General features: G+C 34.2%; 1 protein-coding gene across 1 annotated transcript in view; it reads left to right on the top strand.

Moving 5' to 3' along the window:
- LOC140434659 (RNA polymerase II-associated protein 1) overlaps positions 1-22,556 on the top strand; it is a 52,802-nt gene that overhangs the window by 3,449 nt on the left and 26,797 nt on the right. Inside the window, exons 3-6 of the mRNA XM_072523078.1 lie at positions 6,274-6,534; positions 15,828-16,132; positions 16,366-16,497; positions 18,008-18,379. Of these exons, the coding sequence (XP_072379179.1) occupies positions 6,274-6,534; positions 15,828-16,132; positions 16,366-16,497; positions 18,008-18,379 (1,070 nt within the window). The remainder of the gene's footprint in view (positions 1-6,273; positions 6,535-15,827; positions 16,133-16,365; positions 16,498-18,007; positions 18,380-22,556) is intronic.

The raw sequence follows: 22,556 nt of genomic DNA, 5'->3' as shown, positions 1-22,556 counted from the left end.
GTCTAAGCATGGAATGAATGTTGATACTCTAAAATATTCTTCAACTGAAGTTATTAGATGATTATCTCTACAAGTCTGTCTCTTATTAATCCTTAGTGTTGTGCTATGTATACAAAGGTAAGGTTTACGTAGAGCGCGTGTAAAAAATATCCTACTTGAGTATCGAGTACAAAGTCTGAGAGAGGAGTCTTGAAGTAACTAGTATTCGGCACAAAGACTGGATATGAAATCTTGAGTGTAACTATCCTGTCCCTGAATGTCGCTTTGAATCAAACTTTTATAGGGAAATCAACCGCCAATCTTTCAACGGTTATAACGGATTTTTTAACGTTTTATAACGAATTTTACATGTTCCAAAAGGTGGGTTCTAAAAACGACTTTTTTATACGTTATGAATAACCATGGGTACCACTCTAAATTTTTGGGTGTTGATACAGCAACACTGGCGAAGCTTATTGTATCAACTCAGTGTGTCAACACTATTGTGTCATATAACACAGTAAGCCATTGACACTACTTGAAAGTTTAAAACCTTCTCTAGTGCGTATGTCGTCAATAGAGAGTTATTGAAAACACAGATTTTATTCTTTTATTTTGACGAATGACATTAAATGTTTTTGTATATATAAAAATAATCTATGAACTATAAATTGTATTTGTTATTCATTATATGATCCTATAATAAAAATTAACATAAGATCACTGAAAAGAGTAAAACATTGAATTTAATTATTTTCTCATTTAAAGAATAGGTACCATAACCCATAATACTCATTATACAATATGGAAGTGCAATTATTAGAAGTAGCTATTTTAGGAGTTGTTAAATACTTTTGCGTATTATGGGTATATAAAATAGGGAATTTATGGACAGTGGCATATTGGTAAATAGTGGATATCCAGTTCTCAACTACCATTGTAAAATCTTCAGACAGCAGTTCGAAGTGCTGTATAATCTATCACAAATTGCGTCAAGAATTGTGAATGACAGAGCTTTTGGTATTTTAAAGAGATTTACCATTTTAACATGTGGAATGAGATGCAAGTTATCTTTTGTTCAAAGAGTAATACCTAACAGGTTGTTCAGTTTTCCATAAAATTGTAGTTAATACAGAAAACATGGAAATACTGGCAAATGATCACCTCTATTAAATCCAACAATTGCATCTATAAATTATAGGAGATGGAAGCCCACGATTACAATTTGCTAGCTGGATTGCGAATACTAATCGCTTATTGTATATTATATTTCGCCTTATTTACTGACGAAGCCCAATTTACGAGGTATAGAATAAATATCTCGCGCAACTCACAATTGGGGAGACAAAAATTTCCATGCGATTCACTGAATGTTTGGATATGAGTAATACACAGACAACTAATAGGCTTTGATTTCTTTAATGCACTGTTGATATTTGCTGTGCACTTAGGTTTCTTACAAAATATTTTGCCGAATCTATTATTCAATATTTTGCCGAATCTATTATTCAATGCCCGAGGTATGTACTTTATGCAAGATGGGACATCACCACATTTCTCAGTTGCTTTTCGTCAATATCTTCGTGCACCTTATGGAAATAGGTGGATAGGACGAGGATGACTCTTGCGTGGCCACCTAGATCACCTGATTTTAACTCTGTCAACTCATCTATATGGGGTCGATTGGAAGAAATGGTTTATCGAGAAAATATAAATACATGACAAGAACTAATTGACAAAATTATTTATTCTTGTAACAATAGTAGACATGATCCCTTAACTCCCAGGAGGCCAATTAGATATTTGACGGTCCGGCAAAGACGTGTAGAAAGAAGTAAAGTTTATTCCGAAAATTTGAAATAAATTTCAAAAATTTACCCTTGTGTTCGTTATGCCGTGTTCGTTTTATTTGTTTCATATGTTTTTTTATGTAATTGTATACAATTCTTCCTAATTCTCAAATTTTCTTAAAAATGTAAATAAATTCAAATGTAAATAAAAAAAGTTCTTTGCGTTAATTTAAAAACGATTAAACTGTATTTTTTGCTTTCGAAACAAAGTTTTGATTGAAACAAAGGACAATGTTTGATTATTATTCAAAACAAGAGTTGTATCTTTTGAAATTCTGGAAATTGTAAGGGTTGTATTATTTAACATGTACAGGCACGAGCTATAGTAGTTTTAATACTTATAAATTAAATGTTTGTTCAAAAAAAATTAATTTTTGCTAGAAAAGTTACATTTTTTTAAATCTAAGGTTCACTTTTGCAAATTTTTAATTCATAGTCAATTTTTTTTATTAAAAATTAAGTTATCTTGTGGGGAAAAAATAAATATGCCATTTTAATTGCCTAAATGTCCAATTTGTAAAATTCTTCTTAGAGTTCTCAAACAGTCTATACAAGGTGAAATTTGTATGAACAAAACGAACTAATGTTTTAAAACAGGATCTGAGTTTTTTCTAATTTGAATAAATCAGTTAATGAGGTGATAGTAGTGTAACATTCTTGACCAAAACATGAAATACACTGAACTTACCATTCAAAAGTTATCAAGAATAAAAATTTCAGTCAAAATTCACAACTCGCCCTCTATATTATTAAACAATGGGAGCAGACACATTTTAATGGTCATTTGTTATTCCCCATCAGGAGCCTCCATACGGGGTGGGATTATGTACAGTTCCTCCCTTTGTATGTAGCCACCTTGTATAATAAGGACTAAAATCAAAAACTTGCAGAAAAAATACCAGGAGACTACCAAAATGGATTTAGATCTGGAAGATTAAGCAAAAATGCTTATTTTCACAAATTCTAGAAAAACCCTGGGAATATAGGTAACAGAAGCATCCGTCTAGTATTTCTTGACTTTCAAAGTGCCTTCGACAAAATAAAAAGAAATAAGATGATGGAAGCATTAAAGGAACTGCAGACACCAAAGAAGCTAAGGAAACTGATAGAAATGACACTAGTAGAGACAAATGTAAGGGTGAATTTTCAAGGAGAAGTAACAGAAATGTAACACAGATCAAGAAGTACATCAGGGGAACCCTATCTCCCCAACACTAATTAACCTGGTACTTAAGCAAATACCAAGGAAAAGAAATATGAAGAAGAATATATTTATAAATAACATACATATAAACAGGTTCTGAAACTGTTTTCTTATGGCATGTCTAAGTTAAATATAATATTTATGTGAGATTAATTGTACATCCAGTTTGGATTTTGTATCAGCTTTCATGGAGCTACTAGCAGTTTAAACTGACATCTATTTTCAACTAGATAATGATTTCTATAAACAAAATTTTGGATTAGCCATGTTCTCATCCTTATCTCCATTAGCAGATATATTCATGGAGGATTTCAAACAAAACATTGTGCACAAACAACCTATAATATGGTGGATATAATTATGTAGATGATATGTTCTCCATTTGGCCTCTCGGACCAGAAACATTGGATAAATTTCTGGTGGACATCAACAATAAAGAATAATCCAATCAAATTCATCATGGAAAAAGAAAACAACAATTCACTTCTTTTTCTGGATATGTTAATCACAAAAGAGGGCACAGGATATACAACCCACACCAACAGATATTTGAATTATCACTCAAACCACAACGAAACATCAAAAAGAAATTAGTAAATCATTATATGATAGAGCCCGAAACACCTGCTCCAATGAAAGTGGAGCATTTGAGGAAGAAAAAAGCTGCCAACCAAAGTTTTAACAAAAAATGACTACCCGTTGTCATTTATAAACCAGGAATTTCACAAGATTGAAGAAAGGAAACAACAAAACACGACAAGCAATATAGAAACACTAACAAGAAGGGATTCAAAGATGACAACAATACAATATATAAAGGGTTTATCAGAAAAATTGAAAAATATAGGAAATAAGTACATCACAACAACATTCAAAACAACAACACACTGAGATCTATCCTCTCCAAAACCAAACCTAACAGCACACAAAAGAGATCAAAGAACTGCATCCATAAAATACACTGTGAATGCAGTAATTTCTATGTGGGAGAAACCGCAAGACCATTAGATGTCAGGATAAACGAGCATGAAACATACATCAAGAACAGAGACTTCGGCAAATCTCAGATGTACAAAACATGCCTAAAATAACGAGCTCAGAGTAGAATGGAAGAATGCATCAATAATCATGAAAGAAACAGACATGAAAAAGAAAAAAATCAAAGAAGCAGCTCTTATCCTACTAAATGAAGAAAAATTTGTAGTAAACTCATTAGCAGAATGCAAGCAGGCTTTAGTTGTCAAAAGAAGAAGTCAACAAGACCATATCAGCAATAGCAGATTAAAGGAACTCGCAGGCATCATCTACAATTATACACATTACATATGCAACACACAATTCACAAACATATAATCTACATTAAACACAATATACAAACAAATAAAACATCAAAACAATCAGAATTTGATACTCAGAGGGTAAAAACTCAGATTTTTTATCAACCAAAAGTAGGCTATTGCCTACAAGATCGAGACCAAGTAAGTCAACCATAAATTTAAAAAAACTTCCTTATCATCATCAGTTGGCGCTACAGCCCTTCGTGAGTCCTGGCCTGCCTTAAAACATTCTTCCATCCTTCCCTGTTGAGTGTGTCTTCTCCATCATCTTACTCCAATCTTCCTGCACATCGTCCAGATATCTGAGTTTAGGTCGCCCCCTTCTTCCTACCGGCCTATTTAGCATGGTTATTTTAGCAGGATCACTTTCATCCTTCCGCATAACGTGGCCCACCCATATTAGGCAGTTTATTTTCATGATTTTCACAATATTTGCATCACCAAAAAGTCTTGAGGTGGATAGGGCATGTAATGCGGATGGAACAAAATGACCCAGCTAGAAAAACGCTGCTTGATAGACCCATTGGTCAGAGAAGAACAGGAAGACTCAGAACAAGGTTCCTTGATAACATCGATGAAGACATGAGAAATATGGGAATACGTGCTTGGCGGAGGAAGGCGATGGATAGGGACGACTGGACAGAAATTCTTGAGAAGGCTAGGACCCACGCAGGGTTGCAAAGTCAGTATGATGATGAAAAAGTGTAGAGTTCAAAATTATATCGCCTTATCCACAGACTCTTTTCGTTAACTCTGCCGTATATGGTCCTCAATACTTTTCTGTCAAATATTCGTAGTAACTCTTTATATCGAGTTGTTATTGCTCATGTTTCCGATTCGTAAGTTTTAAAAAACATATCCTACAAAAAACTTTGGTTTTCACGTATTTTTTTAGAATAATTTTTTTTTGAAAACGATTTCCGGAATGGAAATCGAAACGTTAAACGTTATTTAAAAATGTAATTTTCATTGCAGTAAATTGTGGCTTAACCCCATATAAACATACCTAGTATTTAACATACATTTAATTGCACTCAGATGATCTAGTAGTTATAGGAAAAACAAAAACAAATGTTTTCATCATTCAAGTATCATTCCTTGCAATGGTTCATTCATATAATCGTCAATTATGGTTATTTTATTCCATGATGTTAGACAGGGAAACACAATACCCCCAAATTGGTTGTTGTAGAATAACTTCATGAAACTATACGAAGAGGGAATAGGTATTAAAATATGTAGAAAAGATATGAACCATTTGAGATATGTTGATAAAGTAATTCTAATAGCTGATACAAAAAAATATATGCTTTGATCATATTTATATAAAACAGGTGATGAGTACTCCTTTAAATGACTTTCTATCATAACCAAAAATGTAAAACTTTTTAAACAAATTTTGATAATTTAAACAGTTTTAAATATATATGTGTGTCTTTGTAATAGATAATACTTTGTTTGCAAGTTCGAGTCATTTTATGTTTTTTTTTTATTCTTGGTGACCTGACGATATTAGGTTAGGTTTAATATGAATGAGCGATTAACCACCCTTCCACTCAACTTAAGAAGTCTATTGTGACTCACCTGATGATATTGCACAAGTTCTAAGCAATGAAACTAGTTGCCACAATAAAACATTTAATTGTATCAGACCAGTTTAACCCATTCCTTCATTAATATATTCATCATTTGTAATATGATGATAATGTAATCAGTAGTTTATACAAAACATCTGTAAAAATGGTTGAAGACTTATATAGTGATATGAATCTCAGTAAAACTAAAACTAACTCAAGTATTCTTCCCACTTTTCTTTTGTTACCATAATAAAAACAGTTGCCCTTTCAATTCTATCAATTTTTAATGATTAATCTACTATTTAATTTTAATACTATCTTATTAGGAGACAGCTGTTGCTGGAAAAGGAAGTATTTTTGCGCAACAAATGAAAAAGCAAAAGAAAGGAGAAACAGCAATGGAAGTTGATAACACCCCAATAACTGTAAGTAACCTTGTGATTAAAGAGAGGAATGAAATTTCTACAAGCAGCTCTGATAATGAGAATATAGTTAAACATAAACCAGAAAATCTTCCAACACAAAGTTATTTACTAACTGGAAAAGATAGCGGACAAATACATGAAGAAAATTTAAATCTTTTGAAGGTATGTAAAAAATAGGGTAATCACCAGTTAAGAAGTTTCAGCTTCGTTTATCTTAAACTAATATTCCATAATGTTGCTAAGAGCAGTGGCTGGATCATATTCTAAATTCTAAACATAATGTTGGCTTCTTTTTTTACTTTTTTTATTGTTGAATAATTTACACAAAATATATAGTATGGTATTTATTTCAATGTACTATTTTATAAAAAAAATTCGGGATATATATTACCTACAGTAATATGTATTAAATTTTATTTTATTAACCTCCAGAATGTTTTCGATCCCAGCAATTTATTTGTTGTGTTATCGGTCGAGTAACACGCTGAAAATATCCAGCACATTATGTTAACTCACAAACACTATACCTACTGACATTTCTGAGGTACATATATTGTATATATAATCATATAATATTAAAAATTAATATAGTGTACGGTACATATGTAAAGTATTATAATAATTGTGTACTTACCATTAATGAGGTCGTCCATGAATGATCTGGATCAAACATCTTTGTTCCGGATCTTTACACTAACCCGAAAGACACAGTTCTCGAAATGATTACGATTCGGGTCTTTTAAGACCCAGTTCTAATATGATCCTAAAACTGATTATGTCACCTGTCTTAGAAGAATAATAATTTTAAAGTATCTATTTTTGCGTGGAAGCAATTGGTATATATAAACATTTTATTTATATTACTCTTTTTGCTTTTATTAACCTTTTTTTACGTTTTACATTACTAAACTCTTAGGGGCATTAAGAATATAGTTAGTAACCTTTCAGTATCTATTTATTCGTTGACCATGATGTCTATAGACGGTAATTCCATCAGTAAAGAACCGAATGACCGGAGACCTGGTATAATTAGGGCTCTGGTATCAAGGGGGCATCGAACCTTCCCATAGCAACAGTAAGTTCGGCGAAAGCTGCCTAACTACTCTGAAGGTTCGCTCGTAGTGTCTCTATTATTTGTGGACTCAGAAGAGTAACACTTAAATAACAATAAAGCACTGCAAACTTTGTTTTCAAAACTTCCACAAAATTTATTAAAATATCTTATCACTACAGCTGTTTCTAAACTTGAGAAAGGCAGTCTACCGAAACAGCTGTAGTGATAAGATATTTTAATAAATTTTGTGGAAGTTTTGAAAACAGTGTTTTATTGTTATATAAAATGAATTTCCATTAAGTAACGATCGAATCCATCACTTAACACTTAGATATTGGGGAGCGCAGTAGTCCTAGAACAAATCTCACTGTATGATGAGTTGAGCATGGTCTAGATGTGAGTGGTGTAGTAGTGATGTGCATGTGTGTGTGTATGTGTGTGTGTGTGTGTGTGTGTGTGTGTGTGTGTGTGTGTGTGTGTGTGTGTGTGTGTGTGTGTGTGTGTGTGTGTGTTGGTACGCGCGAGTGTGTTTAAATGTGGGTTTGTATCTAGACTCAGACTAGATTAGACTAATGAGGTCAGACTCACAGTCTCAGACTAGCACGAAAATATTACCCATGATCTTGGAAAACTTCTTAAAGTAGGCTTTTTTCATCGACAGTTTCCCCATTTGCGGAAGCCGCTTCTACAATTTTAATGTTTTTAAGTTTTTCAAGATCTGTTATCTATTGAAATATTTCGCCTATATATAGTCCTTTTTTACTTTCACTAATATATTCATCATCATCAGCCGTTTTGAGTCCACTGCTGGACATAGGCTTCCCGTAAATAATTCCAATGCATTTTATCTTGAGCACCCTGAATCCAGTTGTGCTGAATGCGCTTGATGTCATCTGACCACCTTGTTGGAGGACGTCCTCGATTACGATAAGCATCGTGTCTAGGTCCCCATTCCAGAATTTTCTTCGTCCACCTTCCATCTTTTAATCTGGCCACATGCCCTGCCCAATTCCATTTCAATGTTGTAATCCTTTGAACTGCGTCAGTAACATCAGTTTTTCTCCTAATTATTGTATGTGATACCCTGTCTCTGAGGGATATATTCAGCATTGACCTCTCCGTCGCTCTCTGTGCCACTTGTATTTTATTGATTACTTTTCTGGTAAGGGTCAATGTTTTTGCTCCATACGTTAGAACTGGGAGTACACATTGATCAAAGACCTTCCTTTTCAAGCACATGGGAATATCTGATCTAAAGACTTCTCTCAGTTTTCCGTAAGCCGCCCATGCCAGTCCTATTCTCCTGTTTAGTTCCGTTGTTTGATTATCTCTTCCTAATTTAATCTCGTGGCCCAGATATTTATAGCTATACACCTGTTCAATTTGCGTGCCGTTAGTTGAGATGTTTTTCGCCAGTACTTGGTTGGTCATATATTGTGTTTTGGAGAAATTAATTTTAAGTCCAACTCGTGTACACGAGCTCTGAAGGTCTTGAAGAAGCTGACAGGCATGATCTACCCGGTCTACAATAAGGACTATGTCGTCTGCAAATCTCAAGTTGTTCAGAAATTCTCCATTTATGTTGACTCCAATATTCTCCCAATTATTGTTTCTCATAGCACTCTGCAACAAAGCGGTAAATAGCTTAGGAGAGATGGTATCTACTTGCCTAATACCCCTCTCGAAAGGAAATGTATTTGTGTTGCCATAATACATTCTAACTGCAGCTGTTGCGCTATTATATATATTCCGAAGAAGAGTTGTGTACCTATGATCAATACTGCACTCTGTAAGAGCTCTTTAACATGGAGCTATGCTGGACTGAGCCAAACGCTTTCTCAAAGTCTACAAATATTAATATCAATGGCTTGTTGTATTCTGTAACTTTCTCTACTAAGGATTTTATTACTTGTAGGTGGTCATTCGTTCCAAAGCCACTCCTAAATCCGGTCTCCTCTAATGGTTGGTGAAAATCCAGCTTAGGTTCCAGTCTGTAATTATTCTCATAAAGAGCTTATATAAATGAGATAACAAGCTGATAGGTCTGTAGTTTCCAATTTCTGTTACATCTCCTTTTTTGTGCAATATTATCATAATGGCACTATTCCATTTTTCTGGTGTAACTCATTCAAAGAGGCAGCCATTATAAAGGGTTTTTAAAGCTTGTATGATGCATTCGACTCATAATTTTAGCATTTCACTTGCCATCTTCTCCAGGTGATTTGCTGTTCTTTATACCTTTCAACGCTGATTCGATTTCCTCTTCGGTTATATCTGGAAGTTCTTCTGATCCTTGATTTTGTATGGCTGGGATTTCCACCTCTGGAATGTGAGCGTCTCGACGATATAATGTTCTATAGTACTCTTCGATACTAATATATTATCACGCACTATATCAGTAACCCTTGCAATTCCTCGATAACCTTGAAAGCATTTTATCATTATTTTAACAAAATTCTTGAATATATAAGTTATTATTGTTATAAAATCTCGCAATGTGTTCGAACGATTTGTTTTCAACGTCTATTATATCCAAAAAATATTACTTATTTGGGCGCAAACTTTAACGATAACTGGGATATAAATAAAGAAATAAGAATACGCATTGAAAAAGCCAGAGCCGCCTTCTATAAATTAAAGAAAATTCTAATTAATAGAGATATTACGTTAAACCTTAAAATCAGATTAATGCGCTGCTACATATTCTCCACATTGCTGTATGATATGAAGAGCTGGACCCTTACAGAGACATTAATAAAAAATTGGAGGCCCTTGAGATGTGGATTCATCGACTATATTGAGGATAAGTTGGGTTGATCGAATAAGAAAAGAAATAGTTTTACATCGAATGAAAAAGAGCACAGAAATAACAAAAACGATAAAAATTCGAAAGTTACAATATTTCGGTCATGTAATGAGACATCCAGAGAGGTATAACCTTCTACACCTCATTATACAGGCTAAGATCGCCGGAACTAGGGACCAGGTCGAAGAAGAACATCCTGGCTTCGAAATCTCCGAGAATGGTATCAAGAGACCACCGCTAATTTATTTAGAGCCGCCGTAAACAAAGTTATTATTGCCAATATGATCGCTAACGTTCGATAATCGGACAGGGTACTGAAAGAAAAAGGTCATATCCAAAATGTTCACTTTTTCATTTAACGAAAGAAAACTTTGATATCTGCATTCGCAAGAGGGATTTGTAGATTTCAAAGAGGTCTATTGACCTCACAGACCTTTCCACACTACGACCTGACATATCGAAAGAATGATACTGAGAAATGTATACGTTTGTTACAACATTGTGGTACTTTGAGAATCCGAAGTAACAAGAAATACAATAAATTATACGATGAGCACAACATTGTCCGATTTATAAAAAGTCACTAGCTGGCATCGCTGGTACATGTTCAATGATAAAAAAAGACAAAGTTAATAAAAAAAAAACTAAAATACAATAATTCGACAGGTAGCTGAAAGTAGAGAAAGTCTTGAATGAGATGGCTGGATGAAATAGAGGTGGCCTTAGAACGATGAACATAAGATGATTGAGGAGAAAGACATAGGAGAGACTGCGAATTTAGGCAAACAGCTAGGCAGGTAAAAACCTACCCAGGGCGTTTATGATTGGAGGAGTACATATCTACTTCTCTGGTATTATAAAACTATTTTCCAAATTATTTTATTGCTTGGAGAATTATTGTATTAGTAGATGGATGGTACGATAATTTGATACGGCAGATAAACACTCCTGTATTTGTATTTCTATTTATAAATATTCATCTTCTACTTTTATAACATGAACACCCCTCTTTCTCCAATCATCTGCCGTAATCTTAATAAATTCTAGTTCTACCAATTTTTAATGTCTTATTACAAATTGAATGTCACATTTAGATCACTTATATTATTCTTAAAGATAGCCCACACAAGTTCGATTGGATTTAACTCAGGATGATATGCTGGTAAAAGCAAAACAGTGTGACAATGTTGCTGTAACTATTCTTATAATAGATTATTAGCTCATTTATTTCTTATTTTAAACCCTTGGAATGAAAAGTAAATTTTGCTGAATTAGCCATTTAATTTTCTTATCTTTTTAAGAATTAATATTAGGCGTTAGATAAACCTGCGCAGAATGATAAGATGCTTTATCATGTACAATAATGGAGTTTATAAGCAGATTGGGTATTAGTTGCCAGCTTTAGTATCGGATTTAAATAATAATGGAGCACATTTCACTAATAACATGAATAACTATTAAATGTTAGCCTGTAGAGATTTTCATGAAAAAACCTTTTGTAGAATCATCTGTCCCACTTTTTAAGTAAGTGTGGCCGCTATACATGTACTAGGGCGGTCCGATAAGTACTTAGCCTATAAACGAAAAAAGACAATTTTGAATAAACAATACACAGGAGCAGCCTTCCTGGACGTAAGCAAAGCATTCGATAGAGTCTGGCATAAAGAGCTAATATACAAAATGAGAGGCTATGGATACAGTGGGGCAATGACGAGACTGATCTCTTCCTACCTTGGGAACCGGAGCTTCAGAGTTCGAATAGAACAAGTCCTATCTGAACTCGGAACCTAGGAGGCTATAGTACCACAGGGAGCGGTCCTGTTACCACTACTGTATACAATATACACCACCGATGTTCCAAGAACACATGGAACATTACTCAGCCTTTACGCCGACGACACGGCGATAGCGGCAAAGCACAGACATGTAGACATTGCAGTAAAAAACTTACAAACAGCGTTGGACAACATTGAAAAATGGAGTATACAATGGAAAATCGCCAAAAACTCCGAGAAAATGCAAGCGGTGATCTTTAAAAAGATACAACACCCAGAGGAACAACTGACGGTGCAAAATAATCCCATCGAATGGAAAAGTGAAGTTAAATAAATACCTGGGAGTCATAATTGACAAAGGACTTAATTTCCAAAAACATGTAGATGCCAGACTACAAGATACATACGCATCTCTCTCATGGGGACAAGTCTGCAAAACAAATAAGAAAAGTGTACAAGCGGTCCATAACAGCAGCCTAAGAGAAGCAGTCAACGTACTCAGATACGTCGCTGAACGTTTTCTGTTCAGAGAACTCCAACAAGTCAGAGTGGCCGACATGATGGTGGAAAAGGCACGGATAAAATTCGCGGAACTGGAAAACCACCCAAGTTCGATATTGTGAGAAATAGTGAGATATGATGCGTTCCATCGATGGAAGTAACGTAAATGTGTAAAATCAGAGGATAGTTCGTACCTCTATCAAAGTAGACAATCACAATCACTGTGTAGGCCCATTTTTCTTTACAGTTATCCTTAAAAACACACACAAAACGCAAAAACGGCCTCGGCCACAAAAAAAATACTAACAAAAACTGGCAAAAGACAACAAAAAAATTAACAAAAACTAAAAAACCCGGGCACGAAGAGTACAAACCCTCGAGCACCAAGTCGCCGAACTGGGCGTTGCCCGGAGCGGAGACTTAAGGCTCGAGCAAGCAATTTAGATTCGCGAATAAGTCACTAGAAGATAGCAGAAATAAAGTGCCTCATGCTAGCCTGCATAGATCGGTTAGGGTACCTTGTTGGAGTTCTTGTACCCAGGACTCCCACATGAAGAACATTTGGCTGATAGTGTGCCCCTGTCGCGCATCAGAGTGCTATAGGGGGGAAAGGATGATCTGGAACATTGGAGCGCGGTGGAGTGATTCCTGTTCTTACACGACTATACACCTCGCTCCAATGAATTGTAACAGCCGAACGTCATTTCAAGGGGTCTACAAGTCTCTCAGGCTGGGTTCAATTAAATTGCTTGTTGTTTGGCAATTTTCAAAAATTTGCGATTTATTTCTCATTATAGTCTCCGTTTAGCTCGATACACTTGTCTTAGCGATGCTTAAACTTCTTTAACCCATCTGAAAAATATGTTCATTACGTATTCGTACATTCTTCAAAGAGTTATTAGCAATGATGTTTCTAGGGGGAAAGGTACCACTTATCTTTTTATTTTAATTTTAATTTTCTTAAGCTAACCCGATACTTTGTTGTTGTATGGAAATTGTTGGAGATTGTTGTTGTTGTATGGAAACTCAGTTTACCGATGGCATTCAATGACATTTTGAATAATTCTCCTTGAATAAAGACCTACAAAAAGTTAACGTAAATTGTTCTTTATTCATCAAAATAATCTCCTTTAGCAGCGGTACAATCATTCCAACGCTTTTTTTATTTTTCAATGCCGCTATTGTAAATCCATTTATCTTTGCCTTCAAAATAGGGTACAGTTTCGGCGATTACTTTCTCATTGGAGCGATATCTCTTGCCATTTTTTAGAACGGTAGAAATGTGGCAGTTGCTGAGGGCCAGATCTGGACTATACGGTGAGGGCGGATGCAATTCAAAGTCCAATTCGTACATTTTTGTCATCATTTTCTTCGACTTGTGATACGGTGCATTGCCTTGGCGAAAAACATTTTTTCTTTAACAAATGAAACCTTTTTTCGCGATTTCCGTCTTAAACATTTCAATAAACCAATGTATATAGTTGCTGTTGATTGTTTTTCCATATTTCAAATTATTAATGAAAATAATTCCTTGAGGGTGCCAAAATACAGAGGCCATAATCTTTCCGGCGGTTTGTTGCATCTTTGGTCCAGGTTGACTGAATGATTTTTCCGGGTTCTGTCCACTCGATTTAATTTCAGAGTGAAGTGATGGATCCATGTTTCATCCATGGTGACATATCGACGCAACAACTTCGACCTTTCCGACTGTTCTATTAAACATGTACAAACAGCGACGAGACTCATCAATTCGTTGTTGTTTTTGCTCCTGTTTGAGCAATCGCGACACCCATTTGGAAAACAGCTTTATCATTTCCAAATGTTCATGTAGAATAGTGAAAACGCTACCCTTTGATAACTTTAGAGTGTGAGCTATCTATTGCAACTTTACTTTGCGGTTTTCCATAATAATTTTCAGCGTTTTTTCGATGTTTTTGGGAATAACTGCTTCATTTGGCCTTCCGCACTTAGCATCATTGGTGTCGGTACGACCTGTTTGAATTCAGCAAACTCTCGTTTGATGGAGGTAATCGATAGAGCTGGGTCCCAGTAACACTTATTGAGCTGTTGCTCAATTTGGACGATATTTTTCCCATCAAATAACGGTGACAAATCAACACACAAAATTGCTTTCAATCCATTGTTCATAAAAATACAAAAGTATCGTCACGTCAAGCACTCTAACTCGGTAAGTAATAATTCGAATGACATGAAATTTTGACAGTATGCTTTTGAAGGTTGACACTACTGAACTGTCATGTGGATAATTGATTAGAGTCGTCATTTCATGTTTAGACCCATAGACATATAATACAAATAGACTGTTGGCTGCAATACATTACCGTTCCCCCAGTACGACAGGGAAAACTGACGAAAACTACATCTTTTTTTAATGGTCTGCGTTTATCGACCACTTGTCCATTATTGGTCATTTAGGTCATGTGGTCAAAAAATCCGGCCCATTAGAAAGAGATGCAGGGACTGCTTTGCGTCAGTTTTGCACTGTGGGAACGGGCTGGTATTGCAACTCTCAGTCTCAGTGGCGCACCCGAGGGGGGGGGGGGTTTGGTGGTTAAAACTCACAAATTTTAAAGACTCAAAATGGAGGTATAAAAAAAATTTCGGTGCCCAACCAAAATCTCTTCCACAGGAAAATTCTAGGTGCGCTACTGCTCAGTCTATTTGTATTATATGTCTATGGTTAGGCCCGGGACTTATTGACCAACGTAATATATTTAGATACAAAAAGAAATAAAAATAAAAATAGAAAGTGTTAAAATTTACATTTAATTATAATAGTCAATTCAACATTTTACCTTTTGCTTGTTTTTGTTTTTACCATTAATGAAGTATCCCGTTCACTCATCGTATTTTTAAAAGAACTATTTATGTACATTAAATTTTACGCTATTGTTCTTTTATTAGCATTCAGTTTTGTGATGACGGAACCCACTTCAATTTATAATTATAATTTGATGAAATTTATTTTAGTGATGTTTACCAACTACTTTAATAGTTCCGCTGACAATCCGGAAGCAGAACTGATGATAAATCCGGCATATCGGTCGAGTTGAAGTGTTACGGAAATGATGTTCTGCGCTGGTTTTTCTTTAGGTTTCAAACTTAATATGTTCCGATAATAGGCTTATAATTCTTGAATATCTATATTAGAGGATGATATTGTGATGATGCATCTATATATCCTGTACACAAAATTACCAAAATAAATAATTAAATATTCTTTAGTTTTTTATGTGAAGAATTTTCATATATAAATATACCAAAAATTTATTACTATATATTAATTTTTGTTATTCAGAATATGTCGGAAGAAGAAATAGTAGAGGAAAGGGAAAAACTTTTATCGATGATGGATCCCGCTATCATCCAATACCTCAAGTCCCGTAGAAAAAATGTGCCGGTTGAAACAAGAAACTTGCCAATAAGTGAACAGAATAAAGCAGCGAACGATTTTAATTTTGAAGAAATAGAAACCACAAGTGAAATTTTAAACCAACCAGCAGCCGAAAAATGGCTGAACTTTGATATTATTGAAACGAACAAGCTTGCTTGGATGAAAAATATAGACATTCCGAAACTTAAGGCTGAAAAATTTGAAGCAAGGTATTTATAACACAGCTGAGAAAATGCCTTTCGCTGAAAGTGTTTATGCACTCGAATTAACTGAAAAATTAAAAAGTCTAAATACCCTTTATAATTTATCAATATTGGTTAGAATTGGTAGAGTAATCATAATATTTTATATTCAATATGACTGTAGATCTGTGACACTTGGGCTTTCTCTCAGCTGTCATCTAACTAGTATCGATCTCTTAATTATTTTAAATTGATTTTAGATTCGATTCTGGAGGATGGATATTGCCTTATTCTCAATCGGAGATTACAGAAAAGGATAGAATTTTGTATCATCACGGAGAAGAACCGGGAAGACCAGGCTACACTTTACAAGAGCTAATTCAACTTTCTAGGTTAGTACCTACTTTTAGTTTGGATTTGATAACATATGTTTATTTTAAGCTTGTTTTGAATTAGTATATAATTTTTTCTTTATTGCTATCATCACCTAGAGCCCTAGTTGAGTCTCAACTTTCCCTAGTATATTTTACCGTCCTAGACTACACACCTATAAAGCTCTAAGATATATAGCCTCCTGCAGGGGCCGTTTTCACAGTTTGCGTCAAATATTCTTCTTACGATCTTTCGGTCATAAGTGGATGACTAGCATCTGTTTTAAAAATAGTCCATGTTTCTGACTCACATGCCAACACTGATAAAAGTGGATTATATATTGAAAGTTTGATTTCTTGACCTTCTTTATGTGTTTGCTTAATCTAAAGTAATCTTTTACTATTGGTATCCTTTCTATTTCCTCGTAGAGTTATCATTAGTTATAAGAGAGTCCAAATATATGAATTTGTTTACAACCTCAAAGTTTTAAGTGCAGCAAAGTTATTCTAAGTGGCTAAAGGAAAAATTAACTTTGGGAAACATCATTACAGGAACAATGCAACCAATTTGCGGCTATACTGTCGAAGACCCTGAGATCTCAGAGCTACAACTGACACATTACACGGACGAAGCTACGGCTACCTGAGAAAAGGAATATATATATATATATATATATATATATATATATATATATATATATATATATATATATATTATAGAGTGGACCTAATTATCTCTTAAATGTATGGTCCGAATTGTACAAAAACCGGGATACGCCTAATCTGCAATACGGAGAATAAATTTTATGCTTACACTGTTGCCAGATTTTACCTTTGTTCTGATAGCGTTAATTTCGTTTCCAAACTTTTGGACCACTCTGTATATATCATATCATTAATCATATTAAAGTCCATAACGTCCATTACTTTTTTGTTGACAATAAATGCCGTCCTGAACTAACTCGTGTTTGGATTTGTAGCAGCTGAAATAGATTTAAATTTTTTTCTTTTGGAGAATGGGTTGGCCAGTGCATCTCACTTTCTATATAATGGTAGTGTATGCTTGATGTTAGCTTAATTCCTTAATTAGTTACGGGATTTTTAGAATCGTACAGTGTACAAACGTTGTTCATATTTCGTTGTGTTAGTCGTCATCAAATTCCATCCGGCTTTTATAACTGTGGATTTCGTCACAATATCTTTTCTATGGGAAATTATATTTCTACGTCTAACCCTATATCCGTTCTTGGGACCAGCAGGACAGTTACTGAGCGACTCCATCCACCCAGCACTCAACAAATGCTGAGTTTTTCTTCATTAAAATTGTCTTTAGGGTGTACTCAAGAAATATCGATTTTTATATATGATATCTTATACAAAAGCTATCCATAATTTTAGTTCTACATAGCTGTCTCATAGGATATTTAACAGTAGGTCAATATGCAGAGCTCGATTTCATTTTGTGGGAATATACTTTAATCCATACTTTTGTGCACACTTCGAAATCTTAATTTTTTTTTTGTAATTTTAGGTCTTCTATCATTCAACAACAAATCTTTGCGTTAAACACAATCGCAAATATTATGTCTTTATATTCAACAGGAGTCTATGACGAAATAATAGATTTACCACTTGAACAAATTTTCTTCAGTACGCGTTATAGTATGGATGAAAATGCTGTACCTGTTCTGAATGCCAGTATTAAAGTTATGAGAAATTTGATATACTCACATGTAGATGAAACTTGTTTAGACAGTCTTCTGGGATTTGGCCTGGGATTTATTCAGCCCATTTTGACTGTGGATTCTGATATGGAGGATGATAATACTGTTAATGATCAACAATTGGTAGAAAAGGATATTATTTTATGCTTGGTTAGGACAAACATATTGATAAGGATAAGGTAACGTTGTTCATTAGACATTCACAAAATATTATTAAAACAGACATTAATATAAAACAAAATTAATTGAAAATATAGTTTACAGGTGTGAATCGTTAATATATTGAAAATTTTACAATATTCCTTAATGAGATTGTTATTATTAATTTTATAAGTAATGCCTTTTTGTTTTGTTTATATAGCATCTCACATCATCTTTGCTTAGGAAAATGCTAATATTTACTTAGTGAAACAAGTGGCCAATTTTGTTGAAGCGTAAGACTAAAGCAGAAATGTTTTCTTTTGTTGCAATCACTGACACTGAGTCAGAATTAACTAATCGGTATTTAGTTACTAATTTAAAGGTAGCTTCTTTAGGAGTGGGGGAGTCTGTTAATCAATATATTTAGAAGCCGGGAGAGGAATTGACGCACAGTGACAAGTACGGAACTTATTGAAAGGTGAAATATGAATTTGTCAAAACCAACACCAGTCCGGGTCGTTCGAATTGGCGTATATTGTTTCATCCCACGGTAGCTCTTCTAGAACTAGCTTTTTTCTCCATTTATGCTCTTATGCTTACAGGTTTTTGGACACCTTTGCTTAGATTCGCTTCTTGAATTTTTCTTGACATAATTGACATACGTGGAACACTTAGAAAGAATTTGAAATATTTCAAAGAATATGCCTTGTATCTTGGCTAGCGGTATTGTGTCATTGCAGAATGGGATAAAAGGCCAGATATAATGCATCTTCGATGCTGTCGGATTCCAGTTTTGCAGATGTATACGTGGTCACTCGAACAGGGGATGGAATATACACCACAAGAAGAGAGAGATAATGGTGGATTTGTGTTGTTTTTGTGTTTTGTGTAGTGTTCTTTAAATTAAATCGCTTATGATATCCGAACCACTGCGACACCTCAGTCAAGTACCGATCCAACGGACATGAGAATTTGTAAGAAGTTTTCTAAGAGGTCAAATAGCGGAGGTGAAAGAACTAATAGATCCGAAACACATCGATAAGGATGCAATAATTGACTATCTAAAGAAGTTATATACAGAGGTAAAACACATGACGTTGGAACCACAAATACTAGAAATTAACATAAACGAAGAAGTCCACATAAACCAGTAGAAAGTACAAATAACAATTCAAAAATTAAACAACAGAAAACCTGCAAGTAAAGATGGTAGAGCGGCAAGGACGGATCAACTCACAATATTAACTAACAAGATTATAGAAAATAAATTACCGAAAGAATGGATGACAAGCGAGCTAATCGTATTATTGAAAAAGGGCGATAAGAAACAACCAGAAAACTACAGAGTTATTAATTTATTAAATACTAATCTGAAACTTACAACTAGAGTTTTGTAAGAATGAATAAATCAGATGAGCAACAAGGTTTTCGTATGGTAAGATTTTGTACAGATGAAAGATTCGTCATAAAGCGGATTACAGAGAAAGCATTATACAATAGACCCGCATTTCTATGTTTGATCGACATAAAGCATTTGATAGAGTAAGACTTCAAGATATAATATATCTCTTTTATAATAAAGAGATCCACTTGCATATTATAAAAACGATGAGAAACGTATATCAAAACAGAAAAACAGAACTTATAGACACAGGCAATGGCATAAGACAGGGGGATTCACTAAACCCTATGCTATACAATCACTCACGAATGAAGTTATAAAGAGCGTCAATAAAGGAAGAGGATGTAGAATGGGAGACAACGAAATTAGAATTCTCTGTTACTCAGACGATGCAATATTGATAACTCAAAATGAAGATAGCCGTTCACAAATTTAAAGCAAAAGCAAAATAATTTAACATGACGATTTCAACTCACATAACTAGAACAATAGTAATCAGTAAAGAAGCAATAAAAGGTAAGCTGGAAATCGATGCAGTTAGCATAGAACAAGTAATGGAAATAAAGTACCTAGGGATTAGACTGTCCAGCTATGAAGACGTTGAAAAAGAAATAAGAGATCAAGTAGAAAGAGGAAATAGATTAGCAAGATGTCTTAATAACACTATATCTACACTATGCTATCACTATGCTCAGAAGAATTACAGGAAACACGCTTAGAGACTGAATAAGGAGTGGCGAGATCAGAACAAAATGTAATGTAGCATATAAACAAGTGGACACTAAACAGAAAAAAATAATGGGACACCTTAGTAGAATAAGGAAACAAGAGTTGTTAAAATAGGAAGGGACAAATCAATAAGTGGTAGAAGAGCCGACCGACCGCGCAAGAGATGAATCGCAATGAACAAGCAGTTGCTTATACATGGTGTTTCACGACGAGTTGACACTATCTGTATATCGGAAACTACTTACACGATATTTATGAAAATTGTTTTGTGGGAATTACAAGTTATGACGAACTTAAAGAAAATATTTTGACAGATATGCAACTTCCAGAACAGAGATTGGTATGGCAGTGATACAAGCATGCTATTTAAGGCGGCAGTGAATAAAATTAAGATGGTAAATTAAGCTTTGATGGTAACCAACGTTATGAAAGGACATGGTACATGAAGAAGATGCTACTTCCAGTTATACCGGAAGTAAACAGCAACTTTGTTATTTTAAATGGAACACCCTGTATATTATTGCATTTTTAAATTCTAACAGGGCAAAACTTTATCTTTTGTCAAAAATTTTGACAGATATAGACACTCATTTTTTTAAATTAATAGCTCATCCATTTACAAACATGTGTTGAAAATCTTTACACACAAAGAATAGGTAACGTTCTTTATGAAATTTACAGCGAAATGGAATTTCTAAATCAGGGTGTTCACAAATGATACTCCACATCTTTAAACTTCAAACCGCAGTAAGTCCATACTTTTAAATGAAACACCCTATATTTTATAGTTTTAATCAAAAAAGAAGTCAATTGTCTTTCAAATAGTATTAGGGATCCCTATACCTAAAGTTAATAGTTTTGGAGATAATTGTGGTTTAATATTAAAGGTAAGATATTTATTGTATTATTTTAGCAGGCCGTGTATGACTATGTCATAATTGTTATTATTTCTAGTTACTGACACTTTTATGCCAAATGATAGAAATGGCTTGTTTAAAAATAAACAACGAAGATTACGTAAATTTAATTTTAATATAAGTACTAGAAAATGTGCTTTATTTGCTACAAGATATCCAGATCGACCACAACCTATCCGTAACATCGTGAAGAGAATACTTAAAAATTTAACACGTTTTGGTTGTTTTTAACAAGAATTTAAAAAAGATAAGCACACATTTTTTTGTTTAATTACACATACATACTGAACTGAGTTTATTAATCTAATTTATTAACTTTATTATAAAAATGTTCTAACACTTAGTTTACTAAAGTCTTTATTTATACAATATTACACTAATTTATGTTACACTATAATTATATAATTTATTTACAACATTTATTACAATTTATATTCCCGACAATACGCGCGTTACATTTCAAAACTCGACTCGATATTATTATTCTGACTAACTCAAAATGAAAAGGTCCTGAAAATATGTATATATATATATATATATATATATATATATATATATATATATATATATCTATCAAATAGCCGTTATTCTGGAATCCCCTCGGCGACCTGTGTTGACCCTTCTCGAATACCGTGGAACCCAGACAGGTTTTACCGTAGGAGAACCTACTAGAACAATACTGACCTGTGTTGACCCTTCTCGAATACCGTGGAACCCAGACAGGTTTTACCGTAGGAGAACCTACTAGAACAATACTTGTTAAAATAAACATGTTTACAGTTTAGGCATGAGTCATATTTATCGTAACAATACCTACAATGTAACGACTTATAACACGTGTTCAAAATTTTGTCCTTCAACTTCCAAGCATTTAGAGAGCTTTTTTTATCACGCCTTTATTGCACTGTCTTATCATTGCTGTATGGAGAGAATTTGATTCATTGCGAACTCTTAAGTTTACAATCATCCTTTGTTGTAACGGGATGGAAATATACTTCATTTTTTATGTAGCCCCATATAAAAAAGTCTATGTCTGGTGGTCGAGGGGGTCGGCCACCGGAAAGGATCCTTGTTGGCTTTTCACCTATCTTCAAACGTCTCATATAAAAATTGGTTTATCATTTTGGAACAATGAGGAGGAGGTCGATCGTGAAGAAAAGATTTTTT

Source organism: Diabrotica undecimpunctata, chromosome 2 (genome assembly GCF_040954645.1).
Source record: "Diabrotica undecimpunctata isolate CICGRU chromosome 2, icDiaUnde3, whole genome shotgun sequence".
In the NCBI taxonomy this organism is placed as follows: domain Eukaryota; kingdom Metazoa; phylum Arthropoda; class Insecta; order Coleoptera; family Chrysomelidae; genus Diabrotica; species Diabrotica undecimpunctata.
The sequence above is the reverse complement of the archived record's forward strand: the minus strand, read 5'-3'. Positions and strand labels throughout refer to the sequence as shown.